The 24,528-nt window shown below is 40.5% G+C and overlaps 1 protein-coding gene across 1 annotated transcript in view; it reads left to right on the top strand.

Annotated features, from left to right (window-relative positions):
* Positions 1–24,528, top strand: part of PAPPA (pappalysin 1) — a 492,315-nt gene that overhangs the window by 358,008 nt on the left and 109,779 nt on the right. Inside the window, exon 17 of the mRNA XM_053473077.1 lies at positions 7,754–7,925. Within this exon, the coding sequence (XP_053329052.1) occupies positions 7,754–7,925 (172 nt within the window). The remainder of the gene's footprint in view (positions 1–7,753; positions 7,926–24,528) is intronic.

The raw sequence follows: 24,528 nt of genomic DNA, 5'->3' as shown, positions 1-24,528 counted from the left end.
AAAAAGGCTGAAACTGCATCTGATGACCATTCCCGTTTATTGGCACCCTTCTTAGTTAAGGGTGTCAGGGGTGCGGCAACCTTGGAGTAATCATGGATGAATCGTCTGTGGTAATTAGTGAATCCCAAAAAAGCATGATGGCTTGTACCTTGGACAGATCCATTTCAAAGCCCTCCGGGGTTATGACATATCATAAGAATGCCACCTTACCTCAAAAGCACATTTCTCCAGTTTAGCATATAGTCTGTGTTGTCGGAGTCATGCTAGGATGCAACAGACATGTTATCCGTGAGTCAAAAGAACAGACGAATAAATGAAGATGTCGTCCAGATAAACCACGACAAACTGCTGAAGGAAATCTTTGAAACAGTCATTAATGAATTCTTGGAAGACCGCAGGGGCGTTGCATAGGTCAAACAACATAACCATGTTGTAATGATACTGATGTAGGTTTTGGAGTCCAGAAGCCAGATCAGCAAGGTCTTCTGCCAGAAGTAACAATTCGTTACCCAGTTGGTTGAGCCCCTGAGCTTTGAGTGGCAATCGGGTCTTTCGCAGAGCTGAGAGGCTGGGATAGAATGTAGAAGCGTAGTTAGATGGTCCAGAATCGATAACAGTAGAGATCAGTAGCAGGCTTGATATAATAAAGGCAGGAACCACAATACTCTGGCAATGGTATAGTGACAGGAAGCTGCTTTTATAGGCAGAGAGTCAGACACAACTGATGAGAGTTGGCAATTATAACAAGATTTGTAGGTTCATGGTTACCAGAACTGAGAGGCTAAACTGTGAGACAGGCTGGGGAACCGGTAAGAAAGAAAGCCAGTAACATGGAACTCATAGTTCAAGTCCCGGTGAAGTCAGTTCCTGATGCGTGTGTTATGTCCAGAACAGGTGTTAAAAGCAGTCTTTTGTTTGTGTGCTGATCGAATCCTGACAAGGTTGAGATCCATCTTAAACGGTGGCCCTGTATAGTCTGTTGAAAAGTTCTGAAATTAGTAGAATAGGATACATGTTATATCTATTGATCTTGTTAAGTCCCCTATAATCTATACAGAGGCACAACTCTTTATCCTTTTTCTGAACAAAGAGAGAAGGTTGTGTAGATTGGCAAATTACTCCTCATTTGAGATTCTCCTTAATGTGTGACTCCATGGCCTTGGCCTCCAGAATGAACAATCTGGCCACTGGTAGTATCCAAGGAGGCAAGTCTCACAGGATTTTCCAGGTCATAATCTGTCTTGTACTCTACAGTAGGGTTTCAAGACTGCAACCACGGAAAGCCCAGGATGAACAAAATAGAATGAGAACGAATGAGAAGACATCGCAACTGCTCCATATGTACTAGTCCAGCCGAAAACGCAAGCTGAGATGCAGGATGAAGAGGTCTACGGTCAATGGCCTCTACAGACACGGGAGTTGCTCTGGGAAGAGTAGATATCTTATGCTGGTTTCAGAAAACGGAGTCAATAAAATTACTAGCGGCTTTAGAGTCCAAAAAAACCTCAGTAATGGTAGACTCTGTAGACCAGAGTAGACAGACAGGAAAAGTCATGTGGGTGACAAGAAGGTCAGGAAAAAAGTCCAACACACTCATAGCTGGTCCCCCAAGCCTAGGTGCGGGCATTTCCCAACCGCCCACAATACATAATGAGGAGGTGGGGTAGATGTACTGGGGTATGGACCACAGGTGCTGCAACAGGCTGTGGCGTATGTTGAGAAGGGTCAGTACGCTGCAACAAAATCCAAAAAACCTGAGGGAATTGATCCAACTGATGCTTCATCTTGTCAAAACGAGCCTCGCAGGACCCTTGTTGTTCCACCGATAGTGGTCTCATTATGGCTCTCTCTCATCCTGTATTCTAGCCAAGATCAGAATACTAGTAGTCAGATCAACGAGTAACAAGCCAGGGCCAAACACTGAAGACAGTATTTAGAATGTGCACTGAGGACTATGTCACATAGGCACGAAAATAAGACTGCAAGATTCAATGATTTCTGATGGTTTAAATAGGAGAGGGTTTGGGGACCTGTTTTGAAATTAGCACCTAGAGGGCACAAGGACCTGGGCCAGGGATGGCTTGATGTTGGAAAATATGATGGACGGATGATAGTGTGTCTAAGGCTGGATGTTCAATGGCGGAAGTTCTGTCGGAGCTGAAGCATAGTGGGGGCTTAGTAACTCCTTCGGACGGCCACCATTTGCCCTCCTCTCCCCGACCACCTTGGGTTGACTCCCGGCTCTAATCCCTGGTCTGGAACCCACGCGATCACAGCGGTAACAGCCTGGGGGAACGCCTTCCACACTGATTCTGCCTGCCAGCCATTAAGGGGGCTATGTTGGCGTTTCTTTCTGGGCTATGAACCACAGATCAGCAACGCTGGAGCAAGGGAGCTATATGGGCTATATGAGATGGCAGGAGATTTAAAGATTATTTTCTTTTCTCCCAGAGCTACATTTCATCTGAAATTCATTGTTTCTGGAAAAATAAGAATAACTCATGGATTTCCATTATTGGAGCTGTTCTAAAGATTTAACAAAGGATCAAGCAAAACTACTTTAACAACTCAGATAAGTAAAATTGTTCACATAAACCATTTCATATCTGTTAATATTCTACTCATCAGCCTGTTTTAACCATACTATATTTGCGAATTTGAATTCTAAAATCTACATGAAATTAAGAGAAAAGCACTATAATTTATAAATTACTGAAACTTACTGCTACATGGGCCTAGTCTTGTGCCAGACCTGTGCTAGATCTGTATTAGACTTCTATACAGTTCAAAATCAGATAAGGTAGACAAAAGGGAGAAAACCAGAAATATTAACAAATCCAAAAAATCTCAACCAAATAGTGCTTTTTACTTCCACCTGAGCCAATTTAATACCTCTGACTTGTCTGATCACCAGAACATCATTTAGATAAGATGGAACCCATCCAACCAGTATACATAACTTAAAATGATTCATCCAATACACTGGAAACATAATATTTAAGAATTAAATTGGATCTTGACAATAACCTAAGAGAATATAAAGAAGAGATATGTAACCTAAAGTCAACTTTGACCTCTCGTACCCAGGAGATTCTTGTATTACAGTCCACAACTAAAGATTTGAAATCTCAGAAAGAAAGCTTAAATACTGAGATTATAAAGATGGACCACACACTAGCAGATCTTGAGGATAGATCTACAAGAAAGAACCTGAGAATAAGAGGAGTTCCTGACGAAATCACAAATCTAGAACAACAGATAAAAGACCTCTGGCTGTTTATATAGACCCTAAAATCTCAGGTCCCTTTCCAACTGAGTCCACAGGCTACGTAAACCGTTTAACCTCTCTCAAAAAGATATTCCAATAAATATTATAGTAAGCTTTACTAGTTTCTAGATGAAAGACTTATTTCTTAATGAAATAAGGAAAAACCAGGAAAAGAACAAAAAAATTGAATCCTTAACAACTTTCTTGGATATCTCATGGGCAACAAGACTTAACAGGAAGAAATTTGCAGACCTTACAGCATACCTAAGAGAGAACAATATTCCACATTCTTGAGGATTTCCTATAAAAATACCTGTCTTTTTTTCTGAAAACTATTGCATCTAAATGAATGTCGGCGAAACTTTATTGTACTGCAGCTGTTATCTCGTTTAAGCTATTTAATATAATATAACTATAGATGAAAAATCTTTTTCAACCAATTTTTTTCTGAAATCACTTTATTACTTTTAAATTTGTTATTACTAATACAAGACGCGATACTGACACTTTTAAAAGCTTAATTTGAAGGGTTGCATACGAATTATATACCTTTAATTTACCTTAATTTTTTTTCTTTCCTCTTTATAAATTATGTGTTTGTGGATTTTTTTGGTATAAATGATGATGTTAACAATTTTGATATCGAGAGTATAGACTTATTTTGTCTGTATTCATTCCGTGAATATTATTGTAAATGATGGTTAACAGAATATTAATTTACTGTAGCCTTTAGATTTTTAAGCACAGACCTCCACCGGCTGCCAGCAGACCTCTCTAGTTACTAACTATAGGCCCATTTCACTTATAAATCTAGATATTAAAAGGTTTTCTAAAACATTATTATTATCTTTTATTTATATAGCCCCAACAATTTACGCAGCGCTTAATACAATACATATATTCAAGGGGTATGACAAGATGAGAATTGACAGAATAAGATAAACCGATACAATTTTGAGGGAATGGGGTGACAACTGACAAACATAATAGAAAAAGGCTCCAGGCACTCAAGGGTTCCATCAGGCAGATTTATTGGAGAAGGACAACAACGTTTCGACCTCACGATGAGGTCTTTATCATGATAAGTGAATGAACCTGAGTTTTTGTGGATTCTTGGGTGAGGAATGGGCGGATGCGAGAGATGTTTTTTAGGTGCAAGAGGCTGCTGCGTCTGGGCAGGAAAGGGATAAAATGGAAGATAAGAGAGGTTCTAGTGAGGCTGACAATTGGGTAATGGTATTATCTGGTAATGGCCTACAAATATGAGGTGTTTGTTTGTTTTGCTAGGGGTTAGCACTGGAAAAAATGTTAGAAGGTCAGACAGAGGGAAGGGCAAGATGGAGAAATCTGAAAGGGAGCATGTTCTGGAGAAAACCAGATCAAGTGAGTGTCCCTCAGTGTGTGTAGGGGAATTAGTCCATTGAGAAAGACCAGAGGAGGATGTCAGGGAGAGGAGTTTGGAGCTAGCAGAGTTGTTAGATATATCTAAAGAAATGTTAAGGTCACCCATAATAAGACAGGCGATATTGGCCCAAAGACTCAACGGGATTGTCTCGCCATTACGAATTACTGTAGTTTTTCTGAAGTAATACTGCAGTTTTTTGGACATGAAAAAACTGCAATACTGCACATTTACCGCAGTTTTACTGCATTTGTACTTCACTGTACTGCAGTATTACTGCACATTTACTGCACTTTTTTTTATATTGCAAACCTACAGTTGTACTTCAATGTACTGCAGCTTTATTGCATTTGTACTTCCGTACAAAAATAACTGCAGTAAAACTGCAGTACAGTGAAGTACAAATGCAGTAATACTGCAGTAAAAGTGCAGTATTGCAGTTTTTTCATGTTCAAAAAACTGCAGTATTGCTTCAGAAAAATTGCAGTAATTTTTTCGTAAGGGCGGATCTTATACATCCAGACCAGACAGGTTTTATCTCAGGTAGATCAGGTGAGGCTAATATTCTCCTGGCTGGGACGTATTAATGTCCTTAAAGCTTATATGATTCACAAAGGTTTATGTCTCTTTAGGACTATACCTCTCCCAGTTTCAAAACATATGGTAAAACATTTTGATATGCTATTTTAGCATTTGTTTGGGCTGGGAAAAAACCTAGGATTCCTAAGAAAACTTTGAGGAGGCGCATCTCCCAGGATGGAGTAGGCTATCCAGATCTTTATAGATTATACAATGCTTGCCAACTATCACACATACTTGCTTGGGGTTTAAACAATAAACATAAATTAGATTGGTTTAATTCCGAGAAAATCAACTGTAATAGCCTAGACCCACTCTTATTAAACTGGCTTAACAACGATGTTATTAAGGAATTGGCGATCTCAAGCACCCTAGTGAAAGATCTACTGAAATCAACATTTAGAATTCGAAAAGCTCAGGGTCTATCATCATTCCTATCTGAATTATCTCCAATTGAAATACTCTCCTTTTATCTACAAGATTTGAATATCCTCAATTGGAAAACTAGCGGAATCAATACTTTCACAGATTTTACAGAACGAAAACAAATCATTGCATTTGCAGACATTTAATTACGATACAACTTATCCTATAAGGAACTATTTTCCTATTTACGGATAAAACCCTTCCTCTTGTCAAAACTATTAAGGAAACAAGATAAATGGGATGTGCTTTTTTCAGCAATTCCTCAAGCTAATATAGTTTCGAAAGTACTAAAGTTATTGGCAAGCTCCACACTCTTCCAAAAAATCAAAGGCTATTCAAAAATGGGAAAGAGAGCTCTAGATAGAGGCCTCTCCCCAAAGTTGGCATACCAGGAAAGCAGTTTACTGTTTAAATCCGCACGAACAATATTATAAACTAGTGCATCGAAGCTAGAGGGACACATTCCCACATTTGGTGGGAGTGTCATCTTCTCAACAAACTGAAGAGAAAACTGAGATCAACCTTTACACAGATTACAAATATAAAATTTGACCTTCGCTCGCAGATATTTTTGTTCCATATAGACTTACCTCAAATGAAACATATAACTTTCTTATTAGTAAACATATTACTTGCCTGCAAAATATGTATTGCTCGATACTGGAAAAGGCATGACATACCCTCCTGGGAAGAAATTACCAACCAAATCAAAACACAGGCCTCCTCAGAGAACTATTTTTACAAAAATACATTAGAACATTATGATAAAATTTGGGCAGGGTAGTATCATCTTGAACGATCTGTTCCTTAAAAAGGGAAAGGAAGGGGGAAAAAAGGAAGGGAAGAGAAAAAAAGGAAAATTTATATTTTTTTCCCCCTTCTTCCTTGTAATTTTTGTCTTGGATTTTAACACCTATGAGTGTAGAAAATTTGAAACAAGGTCACCTTGGGGTCCTCGGGTTTTGAACGGGTCATTTACATGGAGCATCAATGTCTTGTTTGTATATGTCTATGATTGTTCTACAGTCCTCTCAATACACTTTAAGTTGATTTCATCTAGTAATGATATTGGCATTGGGTGTTTACTGCTGTCAAAATTCTGTACACCTAACATTGTTTATCTAATAACTCATTGTATAACTTATTTGGCTAGCCGTTTATCTTGTAATTTGTTTTCTACGCATATTCCATTTACTTCTATGTTTTTTAAAAAACGAAAAATATTTTGAAAAACAAAATTTGATTTTTGGGGATAACACTTTCTGGAGCTTTCCAATCTCAGGCTGAATTGAGCTCTGACTGCCTATGGGTGACTACAAAATTCCAAAATTCTACTACTACTATTGTTTAGGGGACTTCCTTGGACACTGTACGTATTTAAACGTACAAGAAAAAGGGGTACAAAGAAACACATTTGTGGTTTAAACAAATATGTAATAAAAATATATACTATGTTCAAAAATATACTTATAAAAATTGTGTATGGTGTTTTTGCTTGCAGATCATATGTATTTGTACCCAAAAGAGAGAATTACACACAAAAGTGCTTTCTGTTTGGTAACGCAATTGTTTTCACAAAAGGTGCCTTGCAAGAGCAAGACACCGCTCTGGTGTTTAATTGGCTCTATGTATAAGAATCCTGTTGTAGTGATTTGTAGCTTCTCAAGCTAAAGACAGTAGGGCTCAGCCCCAGATTACATCAAGTGGCAGCAATGTATCCATACAGAGAACAAATGCAAAAAAAACAAACCATAGCGTGTTAGTTAAAACATCTCCAGTTTAATGAACGAACAACTGAGGCTTACTCTAGAAACGTGGGAGTGTAATGATTCAGCTCACATATAGCATTTGTTAGGCACAACCACCCCCCTCAAGACTCTTGCTTTGAACGCTGGGTCCGGCAGTCAACACCGTTAGTAGTCCTTGGAAGCAGGAAAGCATGTAAGAGCCAAACAATACAGATTAGAGAAATGTCAGAAAGAATGTTTACATTTTTGCATTACTAGAGCTTTGGTTCACATGTATTTCAGGGAAAGAATTGCTTCAAAGTCATACTTTTTTTTTTTTCCTCTGGAAAGGAAAGCCTTCAAGATTCAGTGCACAGAGGATGGAAGTTGGCAACGTGGCGAATGTGTTCCCATAATGTGTGAGCCCCCTCATCCCAAGTTCCATGGGCTCTATCAGTGCACCAATGAGTTCAAGTACAATAGTGTATGTAAAATGATATGTGAAGAGAGCAATAACCAATCGGTGAGTGCTTAATTGTTAGTACATATTATAGTATGGCTGTATAAAGTGATTTCTCTGTCAAATACTTATGCTTTTTCATCATAATGCTGTCTGGCTAAGGCTACAATAATTATTTTAGCAATCCAATCATAATTTTAGGTCAATTACAGCTTTAGTATGTTTTAAATTGTGTCCTAAAATACATATTGCAAACAAACAAACAAAATAATTGCTAAAATGTTAAAGGTTATGTGGTTATATTTCTACTAGTAAAAAGTAGTGTCATCACAAAAAGAAAATGAGCAGGACATCTTTCACACTGTTCTGAGTTCTTATTTCATTGGTCTGTAAAGCAGCAGCTTTTGCTGAGGCCAAACATCTGTATCAAACTTAACTGCATAACAAAGTATCCAGTGTGCAGCATTCATATAGATATGTGCAAGAAATGTGAAAGGGAAAAATAAAAACTTCTGTATTGAGATCCTCGGCAATATGCTTTGAGGGAATTTATTTTTTATGGAGGTTATTTTGAATCCTAGGGTAGTTGTACACCCAGAAACATAAAGTGTGACTTTCTGATTCAGTTCCAAAAAAGCTGAAACCACTTTGCGTTCTTGTGGGACTGGCAAGTGGAGTGTCTTTAAGATCTTCAAAGGGGGTTCAAAGCAATAGATAACTTGGGGGAGGGGTTATTTTGATGTTTAGGGGTACAGTTATCCTCAACAAATCACACATGAGTTTTTGGTTCATCTGTTCTATGATTTGGGACATGTTGTGACCCTGTGTCTGGAATCACAGGGCTTGAATGAGTGATCCTAAACTATGTGGTCGCTCGGATTCTCCTTCGTGTCCCTGTCTAGGTTGTATCAGCCTCTTAACATGCCTGTGGCTCATCAGGTAATGAAGGGCCTGACCAGGGTTGCTCCCAGCCTCCCTTGCTGGAGCATTGTATTTCCTAGCCTCTTGATTGCCACATACTCACCCCATCAACAACTCAGTGTACGGCAATGCACATCCAGCCACTGCCCGCATTTATATCACGCAGGACCAAATCAGAGGAACACACACAGAACGTTGGTGTGTGTCATAATATCTATAGCAACCTTTAAGAGAAGAAAAGTGACCCTCGACTGAATGGTCTCCGCTTCACTCTGTTTTATGATAGTGAGGAAATCCCTCTTATTATTCACATGTATAACCATTTTGTGTCTTGTGCTTGATTATACTGCTAATGTACCAAGGTAACCAAACCACTGAAGGTGTGTAACGAGATGAAGATTTGAAACGGTAAGAGGAGGGTCCTTGTGCAGTTAAAAGAGCACAAGAAAGAGGTTGGCGATCCTCTGTTCTATTGGTAGCAAGAGAGGATATTTTGTTCCTAAAACATATATAACCACTTTTGTGCCAGCTGAATAGTACCACTTAACACATTGCTAGATGATGTAACTGGATGAGGTTACCCTTTTCTTGGAGCTGTCAGCCATCTGTGTTTCAGCCATATTACTTAACCCCTTCGTGACAAAGGCTGATTTTACTTTTTGTACCTTTCGTGACAATGGCCGTTTTAACATTTCTGCACTGCTCGTGTTTAGCTGCAATTTTCTTCTTTCCCGTTTACTGAACCCACACACAGTATATATTGTTTTTTTCAGGACAGAAGAAGGGCTTTCTTTAGATGACATTGTTTTGATTGTATCATATTATTTACTATTAAAAAAATAGAAAAATTTAGAAAAAAATGACTGTTTCTAACTTTTAGTTGAAAAATCTTTTACTCATCTATAAAAGGTAATGAAAAAACCTGTTAAATAGTTTCTACTATTTGTCCTGAGTTTAGAAATACCCAATGTTTTTATGTTTTTTTGCTTTTTTCTACACATTATGGGGCAATAAGTACAGGTAGCGTTTTGCTATTTCAAAGCCATTTTTTCCAAATCTGGTAATTCTTCCCCCCATGTGCCATTTTGGGGTATCTTTGAAGCCGGCCCACGCAATTTACCCCATCAAATCATATATTTTTGAAAACTAGACAGCCCAAGGTATTCCAAATGCTATTTTAACCCTTTCCAAGCACTAATTCTACCATCAGCCTTTGTCAAACTTTATGGTAGTATTTTTTTTTGCATTTGTTTTGTCACACACATTTTACTTCAGGTATGCATTAACAGGTTCTGGTATATGTCACTATCATAAAACACCCCAATATGTGTTTAGCAACATCTCCTGAGTACAGCGATATCTCACATGAATGATTTTGCCTGGCTGTTTGGGGGCAAAAGGGCCACATTTGTGGCATGCGCATTTTCAATGTTGAACTTTGGCGTTTGGCAATCAACTGCCCATGCCCTATTTGGTACATCTTTGAGCCGGGCCATTTCAGTATGCCCAATAAAGCCATATATTTTTGAAAACTAGACACCCCAGGGTATTTCAAATGCTAGTATTTTAACTCTTTCCATGCACCATATCTACCACCAGTCTTTGTCAAACTTTGTGGTAGTCATTTTACACACATTTTACTTCAGGTATGCATTAACAGGTTCTGGTATATGTCACTATCATAAAACACCCCAATATGTGTTCGGCAACATCTCCTGAGTACAGAGATACCTCACATGAATGATTTTGCCTGGCTGTTTGGGGGCAAAAGGGCCACATTTGGGACATCCACATTTTTCAATGTTGAACTTTGGCATTTGGGGATCCACTGCCCATGCCCTATTTGGTACATCTTTGAGCCGGGCCATTTCAGTGTGCCCAACAAAACCATATATTTTTGAAAACTAGACACACCAGGGTTTTTTTAAATGCTGGTATTTTAACTCTTTGCATGCACACATTTTACCACCAGAATTTTTTCAAAGTTTGCAGTAGTATTCTTTTGTGTGTATTTTCCCCCCACACACCTATGTTATGTATGAATTTACAGTTCCTGGTATATGCCGCTTTCACACAACACCCCAATATGTGTTCAGCAACATCTCCTGAGTACAGTGATACCCCACATGCATGGGTTTATCATTTTTGGGGGGAACTAAAAGGCCACATTTGGTACGTGTGCATTTTTCTAATTGGAAATGAGATGTGTGGCCATCCTTCCCTCGTGTTAATTGGGACATTGTTGAACCCGGCCAATTCAATTTACCCCATCAAATCATACATTTTTTAAAAGTAGACACCCCATGGGCATTTAATATGCCAGTATTTTAACTCTTTCCATGCGAGAATTGTTTTAAGCTAATGTGCTAATTTTAGGACTTGCTCACAAAAATATAGTTTTTATATATATATATATATATATATATATATTTTTTATTTTTTTTGCCTTATTAAAAAAATGTTTTACATTTTTTTTTCAACTTAAAGGTTCCCCTGATTATTTTTACATTTTACTGGTTTTTTTTTACAATTTTTTTCTAATTATTATTAATTTTATTTTTTATTTTATTTTTACTAATCACACTGTGATTAGAAAGCTGGGCTCCATTGACTTGCATGGTCGAATGCAGTACCTGTATTCAACCTGCAAGTGGAGCCAGAGTTCTCTAGAGGGTCTAGAGACCGTCTAGCGAACTTTTTCATCTTTATTATTTTTTTTCCCGGGCCGCCGCCATCTTGCTGATGGTGAAGATCACCGGCAGCTGCGGCTGTGACCGCTCTCCGGAGCGGTCACAGTCCATCCAAAGGTAAGTGTTTGGTGTCGCTGGATGCCTTCTGATCGAGGCATTCCAGCGACACCATTTAAGTTTAGGAGGTGATCGTTGATCGCCTCCTAAACGCTTTTAAAACGGGCGTCATACAATGTATGGCGGTTGTTGACGCCCCGGGGAGGGGCCAGACATGGCCCCTGGTGCCGATCGTGGCGTTGCTTAATGCCTTGAGGTTGAGGCATTACAGCAACGCCGATTGGGTGCAGAAAGCGAACGTAGATCGCTTTCTGCACCCGTTTAAAGACGTGCCGGTTCTGGCACGTCATTTGTCGTAAACGACTTGTTTTTCCGTGCCGTGCCAGAACCGGCAATTGTCATTAAGGGGTTAAAGAAACATTCAGAAAAATGCAGGCACCGGATTTGCAGGAGAAAAAAGGGTCCAAAAACATCACAAAGACCCACAGCAAGGATACTGAAAGTGACATTTTTATTTTAGACAGCAGAGGCAGGCAACAAATAATGCATGCCTTAACCCCTTCAATCCCAGGGGTTTTTGGTACCTCAAAGCCCGGAGCAATTTTGCAATTTTGCGCTATGTCGGTTCAGCGATGATTCTCTTTTACCTGTGAATAGTGTACCCATATTAACTATATATTGTTTTTTCAAGGAGAGATAGAGCTTTCTTTTGATACCATAGTTGGATGATTAGCTGAAAATTTAGAATTAGAAGTTTTTTTATATTTTCCCTCTGAATCCTCACAAAATTAGGTAAAGAGACAGAAAATTCCATCCAGATTTATCAATTCAGGTGTCCTGATTTCAGAAATACCTAATTTATATAGATTTTCCATATTTTCCCAGCACATACTATAAGGTGTACATTACTTTATACAAAGCCGTTAAATTTTTACATTAGGTATCATGGGACTGCAACTCTAATTTTAAACAAATAATACAAAAACGCCCACAATATATTGTATATAGTTCTGTAAAGCAGACAATCCAGGCTATCCTATCAGGGGTATTTGGGCACTCTACATGCAGGTATTTGGCCACCAGTCACTGTCAAATGTGGCCACAGAAAATAGTTCCTGCACTTTTTTCACCAACGCGTCTTAGCATTTTGTAGTATTCTTAGGATTTTTTGTACAGGGTATGTGTTACGGCAGAGAAATCTATCCTAAATTGTTCAGCTGTCTCTCCTGATTATGGAAATACCCCACATGCCTAGTTTTTTGTGGTTTTCTGGACTTTACAGGGCACAAACGGGACCATGAACGTTATACATTCCAAACGTGAAATTTTCACATTTTGCTTTAGTAGACCTATGTTTTATTTGGGGCTGCTTAGCACTCCTCTAATTAATTAAACCTCCCTATATGCCACTCTGGCATTAAGGGGGTTGAAAGGCATATTATGGAGCAGAGTGGCATATAGGGGTATAAGGCATTTCTGGAGGCAGAGTGGCACATGGGGGGGTCAAAAGGCATATCATGGGGCACAGTGGCATTTAGAGGGTTAAAAGGCATATCATGGGGCACAGTGGCATATTTCTGGGGCAGATGTGCATAACTGGGGGGGGGCAGGTTGGAAAACAGAAGGAAATAAAACCAAAATATTTTTCTCAATCATAGCTTTTATTTAAAAAAATAGTTTACATGAATTAACATTTACTGGTCATCTTATATTCAGGCTTTTTCTTTTTTTCATAAATTAATATTCAGATTTGGGGGGTCATCTTATAATCAGGGTCGTCTTATAATCGACCACATACGGTATATTGTTAGATATCACAATAGACCACAAACGGCTTCTTTTGGTTAATGTCTATGCTCCTAATGTTCCTAATGACCGTTTCTTTGGTAAATTGTTTGAACTGCTAACTGATATTGTTTCTGCTGATGTTCTTATGGGTGGCGATTTCAATGCGGTGTTAGATGGTACCCTAGATAGACTGGGACCGAGTCGGCCTGCTCGGACGGACACCCCTGAAGGTATCAAACTTTTTACGCACAAATTGAACCTTGTAGACCCCTGGAGGACTGCTCACCCTACTACCTGAGATTACACACATGTCTCGAGGGCCCACTGTTCCTCATCCAGGATAGATGGATTAGTTACACCCTCCCTTATTCCTCAAATTCAACATAGTTCCATTGAGGATATCATAATCTCGGCTCATGCGCCTGTAACTCTGCTCCTTGATTTGCAAGTTATGAGTTTCCGTACCCGTTCTTGGAGGTTTCCTCAACACCTTATGAGCGATGACTTTCAGTCGTTCTTGGAGGCAACTTGGGGTAACTATGCTGATGATAATATAACACATATTAATACTCCTGTATTGTTTTGGGAAATGGCTAAAGTGGTTATTCGAGGTCACGTCATTTCCTATACTGCTAAACGTGCCAAGGACTGGAACGAGCGGTTTAAACCGTGTGCGGATACCAGTTCTGCATATTTAGATTACACGACTGACCCGTTGCCAGCGTCTAAACAAACCAAGCAGGTCCTCAAAAACTTTCTTACAGGCCAAAGCTCACTCCCAATTGGAATACACACGGGTCAAGTTTTTTAAATGGGGTAACAAAGCTAGCAAACTCTTGGTGACTATTGCACACCCACGGAGACTGAGACATAATATTACACACATTGAAACGACCCCTGGTAGATTGGAAACATCCCCTCTGCTTATTAATCAGGCGTTTCAGAGTCACTTTACCACACTTTACACTGCTGCCCCTGATGATTTTGAGTCTGGTTTGGTGTTACTTCAGAAGGCGGCTCCCCCCAAATTGAGTCAGTCACAACGTGATATCTTAGATGCTGATATCTCGACGTCTGAGGTCAAATCAGTTATATCTAGTTTACATAATAAAACGGCTCCTGGTCCTGATGGCTATTCAGCTGAATTTTACAAAATCCTGCAACCACAAATCACAGACACTCTCACGTTGCTCTACAATAGCATTTTGAGAGATGGTCCTGACATTAAAGGGCTGACAGGTGCCAGAACGATATTGATTAACAAGCTGAATAAAGATACGACACAAATAGATTCCTATAGACCCATAACGTTATTAAATCAAGACATGAAGATTTTGTCAAAAAATTTTGCTATGCGTCTGCAATGCATACTCCCTGACATATTATGCACCCAACAACTGGAATCCTTACGAGGGCGGCATTCCGTGAAGGGGATCAGGTCTGCGATTGCAGCAACTTTGGCTGCTCGGTCACATCCATCCCATACTTTTGATACGCTACTAAGCCTAGATGCGGAGAAAGCTTTTGACCAGGTGTCTTGGGCACATTTGTTTAGGATCATTAAACTTCAGCATTTTGGTCGTACTTTTCTGACTTTGATTCGCCAGCTTTATAATGCTCCAACCACTGTTGTCTCCTCTAACGGGCTTGATTCTCCGCCAATTACTCTGCACCGCGGGGTGAGACAGGGTTGCCCTCTTTCGCCGCTACTTTTTAACTTAGCGCTGGACCCGTTATTGCGGGTTCTTCTTGACTCTAGTGATCTCCCGGGCATGCCGATAGGCTCCCGCACCTTAAAAGTATATGCATTTGCGGATGATGTCCTTTTATATGTAACCTATCCGCAAATCACTCTTCCTCGCATCTTTGGCCTTCTGGACGAGTGCGGACAGGTCACGGGGTTCTGTATCAATAAACATAAATCGAGGGCTTTATGTCTCACTGGACATAGGCGACCACCGCATATGTCTGATCTAGGTATACAGTGGGATCCGAGGTCCCTTTCGTATTTGGGTGTTAGGATCCCTAAAGATCCCGATGACCTTTACGTCTTAAATTATAGCCCGCTTTTTGCTAAACTCCTTGGTGAACTACATGGTTGGCAGCATTTGCCTTTACCGTTCCCGGGTAGGGTAGCTCTTATTAAGATGGTTTCATTCCCTAAACTTTTGTATCTTATTCAGTCACTTCCATTGTTTATCAAAAAACGTGATGAGCACGCGTTGACTAGGGCTTTCAGGAAACTTATATGGAAGGACAGAAGACCCCTTCTGTCTATACTCACTCTTCAACAGAATAAAAACATCTTGGGCCTGAGATTACCCAGGGTGCGTGATTATAATCTAGCTGCTTTGTATCGTTATACAGCGGACTGGGTTTCGCACTCAGACATGTATGCTGACACCTACCTCGAACAACAGCTCTCTCCCCAAGTTGCTTTACAGGCACTTCTCCACACTCCTTTTACTCAACTGTCGTCGCAGGTCAGGTCTAACCGACTCCTTTTTTCAACTATAAGGGCGTGGAAATTAGTTAGGATTCGTATGGGTTTGCAGTGGAGATTTTCTTTTTTTCAACCACTTTGTAACAATCCTGCCTTTCAGGAGGGTGTTGCGCTTAGTGTCTTTAAAAGGTGGGCAGACGGGTATCTATAACCTGGTTCCTTTTGTCAATTTTCATACCTCTAAACTTTTCTCTTTGGGGTCTGCTAGGGAACAACTTCACCGTATACACATTTCACGGTTTGCATATCTCCAATTGCAAAGTTTTGCTAGATCTCAAACTGCTTCTTTCGCTCAGGCGGACTGGAATAATCCATTGGACCGCCAGCTTTGACTATTGTCATCTGGTCACATGTCCACACGTTTTGTTTACCAGACGTTAGATGCGGTGTTTTCGCGTAATTACACACCCAGAGGTGTGACTGCGTGGTTAACGCATTTCCCTACACTGAAATGTGAAGACCTTATCGCCAGTACTCTTTTGCTTTGTAAACTACTTCCCCCTTGCTCATATCAAGAGATGCAGCTGAAAATAGTTCATCAAGCCTACTTGTCCCCTCACAGACAATTTTTGATAGGCATTACTTCCACTGATTCGCGCCCCAAATGTGGTATGATTACTGCCGACTTATTTCATAACTTCTGGGTTTGCCCACCTATACGTGAGTTTTGGAAACGCGTTCAAGCTTTCCTAGTGAGCCTAAATATCCGGGACTTCCAGATAAGTCTGGAGGCTGCCCTTTTTGGCCATCTAGATGATCGAGGACTGCGTGCTAAGGCCTTGATTTGTACAGTTGTGGCCAGGAAAACCATTTTGCAGCAGTGGATACATGCTGAACCTCCTTCATTGTCTTTATTTCATAATAAATTCTGCCACCTGCTCAGAATGGATTGGTTAGATGCGATGATACACAAGGAAAGAGACACCCATAGGTTTTTCAAAAAAATGGGATGGTTTTATTAGTACTCTGGAGAACTCTGTTAAATGCCAAATCAAAGCGACTTTCTGTGACACTTCCTGGTATGGTGCACAGCTGTTACGGGGTAATGATCCTTGTTCATAATACCTGACCTTTGCCGGTTTGCTGTTAGGGTTTTGTTTGTTGTTTTTCACTCCGGTTATTTGTCTTGCTGGGCTGACCAGGCGGGTGGGGGGGGGGGATCCTTTTGTGACTTCACCCATTGTATTTACTGGTCTCTACCTGATTTGTTGCAATGTTGTCTTTTGGTATTCTCTGAGGGACAAACTTGTGGGGTCACGTTTTTGTTGATTTTGTTGTAAATGAAACACAGAAAACTCAATAAAAAGATTTTCAAAAAAACAAGTAGGAAACAGAGCCCAGAGTACAGAGAAAGAAACTCTTTGACAGGCAACTGGAAGATGGCTAAAGTGTCTTTAAATATCCCCAGAGTCCAAAAACCCAGTAATTACTGGGGCACGCAGAAATAAGTTTAATATCAATTTAATCCACGGCAGGTGCAGCCTACCGCAAGTTGTATCGGTTGGCTTTCTTAATTGTGGTTAGGGCATGCGCAGTCCGCAGCTGGTTTTCCCGATCATCTTGATAGTGGCTCAGCACGAAGCAGAGCCTTTCATCGGTGGAGGCTCAGAGGAGCTGCTACGTCTGTAACAGCAGCAGGTAAGTGGGTGACACCATCCCTCTCCACAAGGGCACGTGCCGAGAGCCCAGAACCTAGTTTATTGTACCAGCGAATCAGCTGCAGGTAAGTTAAATGGCATCAACGCAGAAGTCCAAATAGAAGGGCTAAAACTAAAACCTGTAAAGAAAGTAGAGTCCCTTAGTGATTCATGAAAAGAGTTATTATAGGAAAACTCTGCCAGATTGAGCCCAATTGGATTGGTCCTCTGACACGTAGGAACAAAGATATCGTTTGAGAACTTAATTGGTCCTGTTTGCCCGTTGGACAGGAGATGATATACAGAAAAAAGGTGAATAGTGATGCCAAGATGAGTGCAAAGGATCTTCCAAAACCATGAAATGAAGAATAATGCCCACCTGGCTTGTCTGGGATTGAGGCGTTTAGCAATCTCCAGGTACATAAGGCTCTTATGATCAGTATAGACCATAATAGGAATCTCGGAACCCTCCAAGAGGTGATGTCACTTCTCAAAGGCCATCTTAATGGCTGATAATTCTCTGTTGTCATAATTGTGTTCTGCTTGAGTAAATCATTTGGAAAAATAGGTGCAAGAGTGAATCTTGTTGGAAGAGGGTTGTTTCTGGGAGAGTAGAGCCCCAACCTCGAGTCCGGATGCATCCACCTCTAAGATAAATGGTTTAGTAGGATCCGGACGTTTCAAAACAGGAGCGGAAACAAATGCAGACTTGAGTCAGTGAAAGGCGTCCTGGCATGTCAAAAACAGCACGAAAGGCAGAAATAAAAGAGACAGCATCGTCCAGCAAAGCAGAGTTCTGTTTTAGTAATGGAAAGGCCCATGTCAAGGATTCTCCCCTCAAAAAAGTTAATGAAAAAGGCAACCTTAGTGGCATGTGAGAAGGTTTGAGATTGAGTTGTAAAGTGCAACTGGCATTGATTAAGGAATCCTCTGCATTCAATTGGATTACCAGCTCTCTTATCTGGCATCGGCATCTTGGGAGGATTAGCAGAGGGACTAGCAGCAAGAGAGACTTCTGTGGAGGTAACAGAAGAAGGTACCGGAGCAGATGGAGCCATTAAAGTCCGCAGGAGATCTGTCATGGTGTCCATCTTCTGTTCCAGAGAGAGAAGTTGAGAGGCATGAGAAGCCAAAATCTGGTTGTGTCTTTCTTGTCGAGATGTCATGCGACTGAGGTCGGCGGGATTTAAAGTAGGCCTGTCAAACTGTAACCTACTGTAGAGAGAGAGCCTTTCCAGCAAGGTGAATCCACAGTGCAGCACCAAGGAGATGACCCAGACACAGGCAAAAGGGCAAAGACCTAAATGGGTAGCGTACAGTAGCATCTGTTAATGCAGACCTCCGATCCTGCTCCCGTGCGATGCACACGGCCACTGATGCTGTGCGTCGGGATTTGATGTCATATCCTGGCTCACAACACTGAAGCACCGCCTTTCACGCTCACGGCACCAGAAGGACACAGAAGAAGAAGAGCCAAGAAGAAGAATGAAGAGGAGGAGGTAAAGTGACAGTGACAGAGAAGAGGTATACTATGCCAGATATTACATGAACATGAGTATATGAATGAGTGAATGTTTGGGAATGAATGTTTGTGAATGAGTGTGTGTGATAGCATGGATGTGTAAGTGTGGGGGGGTATAGCATGGCATAGGGAGGCTGTAATCTCACTTCTGTTATGCTCAGGTTCTAGCATGTACTGGCTGCCTGGGCATGATAGGATTGTGATTGCTGGTATATATTGTTACAGATTTTTTTTCCTCAAATTTTGGTGTGTGACCACACTTTTATTGAAAGTAACACACCAAAAAAAATTAATAACAATATTAATGTATATATATGATTGCTAACAGCAAACACACTGCTATCATGCCCAGGCAACCAGTACATGCTAGAACCTGGTCATGATAGGATTGTGATTGCTGTTGTGGGGACTAAATATCAGTCAATGCTGTGCTTCAATGGAGCATCAGCATTGAAAGAGTTAAAAATGGTTTTTTTTAAAAAAAAATAAATAAAAAAAATAATTTAAATAAATAAAAATAACAACAGCACTGAACTGAAAGTCCAGGGTGCTTCCAGTTCAAATGCTGGGCTAGGCTGATGATGATCAGATCACTCCTGGCCAATAGGAGTGATCTGATCATTATGGCAGCCCCTGGATGACCCTGCCCAACAAAGAGAGAGGGGTCATCTAGGGTAATTATGAAAAAACAAATTATTAAAAAAAAAAAAAATACAGAATTATTACCTGATCACTTGTCGGTGACATTTTAAGTCGCTGATTATTGATCGGTCTCCCTGATCAATGTCACACATCTATAAAAATACACAGATTAAGAGAGGGAGAGGAAAAAGAGGAAGAGTGTTTAAGACTCTCAAAAAGAATGAACCAACAGTAAAAATAGGTATTTTTAATTTAAGGGATGAAAAAAAAAACTCGCCGTATTTCCCCATGTATAAGACGCACCTTAATTTTGGGGCCCGAAATTTGAAAAAAAAAAAAAAAAAAAAAAAAAAAAGTATAAAATTCATAATCCTCATCACTCCCATCCGTTAACTGCCCCTAAATTAAACCTAAAGACTCCATTAACCATAACTGCCCCTAAATTAACCCTTAACGCTCCATTAACCATAACTGCCCCTAAATTAATCCTAAACACCCCATTAACCATAACTTCCCCTAAATTAACCCTAAACACCCCATTAACCAAAACTGCCCCTAAATTAACCCTTAACGCTCCATTACCCATAACTGCCCCTAAATTAATCCTAAACACCCCATTAACCATAACTGTCCCTAAATTAACCCTAAACACCCCGTTAACCATAACTGCCCCTAAATTAACCCCCACCTCCAGCCCAAATATTAATTTTATACTTACTGTTAGATGAGTTGCTCAGCAGTGTGGACACTATAAGGAAAGGGGCGGGGCCAGTCGGCAATGCGTTATAAAAGGGCAGGGCCACTCGTCCGTGTGACTGCAGGGAGGTACTGGGAAGTAGTAACTGCAATCTACAACCACTGTATAAGATGCACCCAGTTTTTAGACCCCACATTTTTTGAAACATGACGACTTTTTTTTTTTTTCTCTATACATGAGGAAATACGGTAGGTGGTAGCTTAAATGCCAGTATCGGGGGCTGAGGGAATATTATTTTCAGTATGCTGTTAGCAGTCACACCCCTATCATGCCCCCACACTTACGCATCCATGCTATCACACACACCGATTCATATACTCATTAATTCACTGATTCATTCCCTCAATCACACATACTCATTCATATACCCTCCCCCACCCCCTTACCTGCATTGCAGCTCTCTAGGTTCTGCTCACAGACTTCCGCAGGGGCCGCGGCCTCCCTCTGCGTTGTTTGCATACTTCTCTTGTACTGCACAGAGAAAGCAGGAATGGAGAAGAGTCATGTGATGTGACGTAAATTCATGTGACTCTGCTGGGTTCCCCTTCCCCTGTTCAATACAAAAGACCCTCCCACAGGTAAGGAGCAGGGCCCTTGCAATCCCGGTTGCCCTGGCTGCAGAGCTCACGCGGGACGCAGCTCAAGTTCAGGCGGGCCGCATGTTTGACGCCCTGTTGTAGAACAATAAATAATTGTATGAACGATACTAATAAGAAAATTAATAAGTTACTTTTATTTACAACCAAACAACAATATAACAGTAAACAATGATTAACTTGCCACTCAAAAAACTTTATGTGGGTCGTACTACAAGAGCATTGCATACAAGGGTGGAAGAACATATGAGAAATATGAAAAAAACTGTAGTCATGGTAGTGCAAGGTTTAGAAGATAGCAGCTCAAAACACACACATGGAATGACCCCCTATTCCACAAAGTGCAAACATATTCTGGCGCTTTCGCACCAGAAAAGGGGGAGTGCTAAAGTAATTTTTTTTTTTTTTTTTTTTTTTTTTTTTTTAAACTCACCCTTTATAAGTAGTCGCTGGGTGGTAACATAACGGAAAAAAACAGATACAAAAATAATAGTGCGGTATGTCTGTATATAGAGTAGAATTTAAACGGAGCCTTTAAAAAAAAAAAAAAAAAAAAAAAAAAAAACGCTCCTGAAAATCACACGACTGTGCCCTTAAGGTGGCATTTCACCTAAACGTCTTTCTGTGGTTTTTTCCTCCCTTACTCCGAGCCATAACATTACCTGGCTCTGAGTGTTGTGGCTTGTGCCTAATATAGGGTAGACAGACCCTTCTTTGAAGCAGGTAGCAGCTGTAGCACACCAAATGTTTGGAAATCCTAGGATGCAGTAAAATCACATTTATTTTGTAAACTTATGTTAAAATCAACCCAACAAAGTATACAAAGAATAAAATAGTGTATACTTTAAAAGTCCTGGTAGTCCTCCAAATACACGTTTCACTTTCTGGCTTTATCAATCTGGAATAAAGCCAGAAGGTGAAATGCGTATTTGGAGGACGCATCATACGTGCTGATGTTTATAGGAGAAAGGAGGGGCTTTTACTGCTCCAAGTACGCTTGTATTCCTGACGAGTAGACTTTTTTATTATTATTCTTTATTATTTAAGCTTGGAAGAAGCTATATTAAAAATGCTTTTCTAAACTACAAACTCCTATTTTTCTCTATGACTGTGCGGGGTTAACTTCAGGAAGGAGAAAAATATCCCAGTCCTGATACATGCGCATATATATGGACTTGTAGAAGTCCCACCAAATAGTCCAACTTTATTTTTGTACATTTTGTGGCTACATATTAAGCTATTTTTGTTTTTCATGTGAAATCCACACACCGCTATACTACACCTATTGGTGGTATCAAAATCCCTTTTTCATTTTTTTCACACTTATTTGGTGTGATAAGTGCAGTCACCTTGTGATTTTTTCTTTGTTGCCTATTTAAGAGGAATTATGTTACTTATTAAGAAGGAGTATAGGAGAACTGAAAGTCTCTCACCCTGCTGAATGTTGATTATAAAATTATGACCACAGTTCTAGCTAACTGTCCCAAACTGTAATGGATAAAGTCATTCACCCAGATCAGATCATTTGTTTGTCCTAGATCATGCTATATGTGAACATCATGACGTAATTTATGATTTAATTTGGTATCAAAAAGATCAGAAACAAAAATTGGCCATTTTATCTTTGGATTTTAAAAACAGCTTTTGGTCATGCATCCCATGAGCATCTCTTTATGGTTTTAACGAAAATCACGTTCCCAACTTATTTTGTTCAGGATATGAATCTTTTATTTAAGTTGTCTTTTAGCAAAGTTTTAATTACTGGCTTTTAGGGCTGCAACTAACGATTATTTTAATAATCGATTAGTTGGCCGATTATTTTTTAGATTAATCGGATAAAAAAAAAACTTTTTGTTTATTTAAAATTTAATGAACTGGATGTTAAAAAACAACTTAAAATTTACATTAACATTCTTATTTTGTTATGATGTAATAAAAAACAATATTTTCAAGGTACGAGAACCCAAACACAATATTTATCAAACTAGTTTTAATACCTAAACCACTCACTTTGCCCCTTGCCCCGGCACGTCGCACCCTGCGCTTTGCACCCAGCACCCTCCACCCAGTCTCCCACTCTGCCCTGCACCCACACTCACACTCTGCCCTCCACCCCCACTCACACTCTGCCCTGCACCCAGTCTCCCACTCTGCTCTGCACCCTGCCCTGCACCCACACCCTGCACCCAGTCCCCCACTCTGCCCTGCACCCACACTCACACTCTGCCCTTCACCCCCACCCTGCCCTGCACCCACACTCACACTCTGCCCTGCACCCACACTCACGCTCTGCCCTCCTCCCCCACACCCTGCCCTGAACCCCCACTCTGCCCTGCACCCCCACTCAAACTCTGCCCTGCACCCACACTCACACTCTGCCCTGCACCCAGTCTCCCACTCTGACAGTCTCACACAAACATTCACACAGAGAATCACTTACCTCAGCTACGGACTCGTTCCACTTCCAAGCTTCAAGAAGTTGAAAATTTTATTCGAACGGCAGACCAACATTGAAGCGCGTCATGTAGCTCAAAGAAGGCGGAGACTGCAGTGCGCGAAGCAGAAGCCGGGAAACGCTCGCGGAGGAGGTAAAACAAGCCGAGTTCTCCAACAACTAATCGATCACTCGATTAATCGATAACGGAAATCGTTGACAACGATTTCCGTTATCGATTAGTTGTTTCAGCCCTACTGGCTTTTTACCTCAAAGTTTTTCTTAAATCTGTGTTGAAACAAGGTTGTTGTCTCTGCTTCTTTTGGTCTGCTCTGTTGAACTCCTTTTATCCCTTTTAAGAAAAGGTAAAGGCTCTGGTGTATATGGATGACATCAGAATACAATTCACAACCTCAGAGTCCTTAAGCATTGTATTATTGAGTTTTATACATGTTTCTGGTTTTAAGCTTATTTTAAGCTGAATATTAACGAATATGACTGCTTTGCTGTTAGGTATTGGGATCTAGGCTGCCAGCAGAAATTTTGAGGGTCAATAGAGGCCTTTTAACGCCTGGGCCCCCACGTCAATCCCACTGTCCTACCCATTGTTCCACCCATCACTTCACCTTAAGGGCATCTCATAAGCTCACCTTATTCGTCAGAATTTGTGGAATTTTGTTTGTCCACCCGCCTCTTGAGGATTGACCACAAGTTCTCAATGGAATTAAGGTCTGGGGAGTTTCCTGGCCATGGACCCAACATTTCGATGTTTTGTTCCCCAAGCCACTTAGTTATCCATCATGCTGGAAAAGATACTGTTCGTCACCAAACTGTTCTTGGATGGTTGCTCTTGAAGTATGGTTTGGTACCATTCTTTATTCATGGCTGTGTTCTTAGAGTGCCCTCCCATGGCTAAGAAGCAACCCCCCACATGAATGGTCCCAGGATGCTTTTCTGTTGGTATGACATGACTGATGGTAGGGCTTTTGATTTCAAGCAAAACCCTTCTTTTAATGCTTCCAGTCTGTTATTCTAACACAGTCAGCATAACAGAGTGATCTCCAGCCTTGTCCATGTCAACACTCTAACCTGTGTTAACAAGAGAATCACTGACATGAT

The sequence above is a fragment of the Spea bombifrons genome, chromosome 8, assembly GCF_027358695.1.
Source record: "Spea bombifrons isolate aSpeBom1 chromosome 8, aSpeBom1.2.pri, whole genome shotgun sequence".
Taxonomy (NCBI): domain Eukaryota; kingdom Metazoa; phylum Chordata; class Amphibia; order Anura; family Pelobatidae; genus Spea; species Spea bombifrons.
The sequence above is the reverse complement of the archived record's forward strand: the minus strand, read 5'-3'. Positions and strand labels throughout refer to the sequence as shown.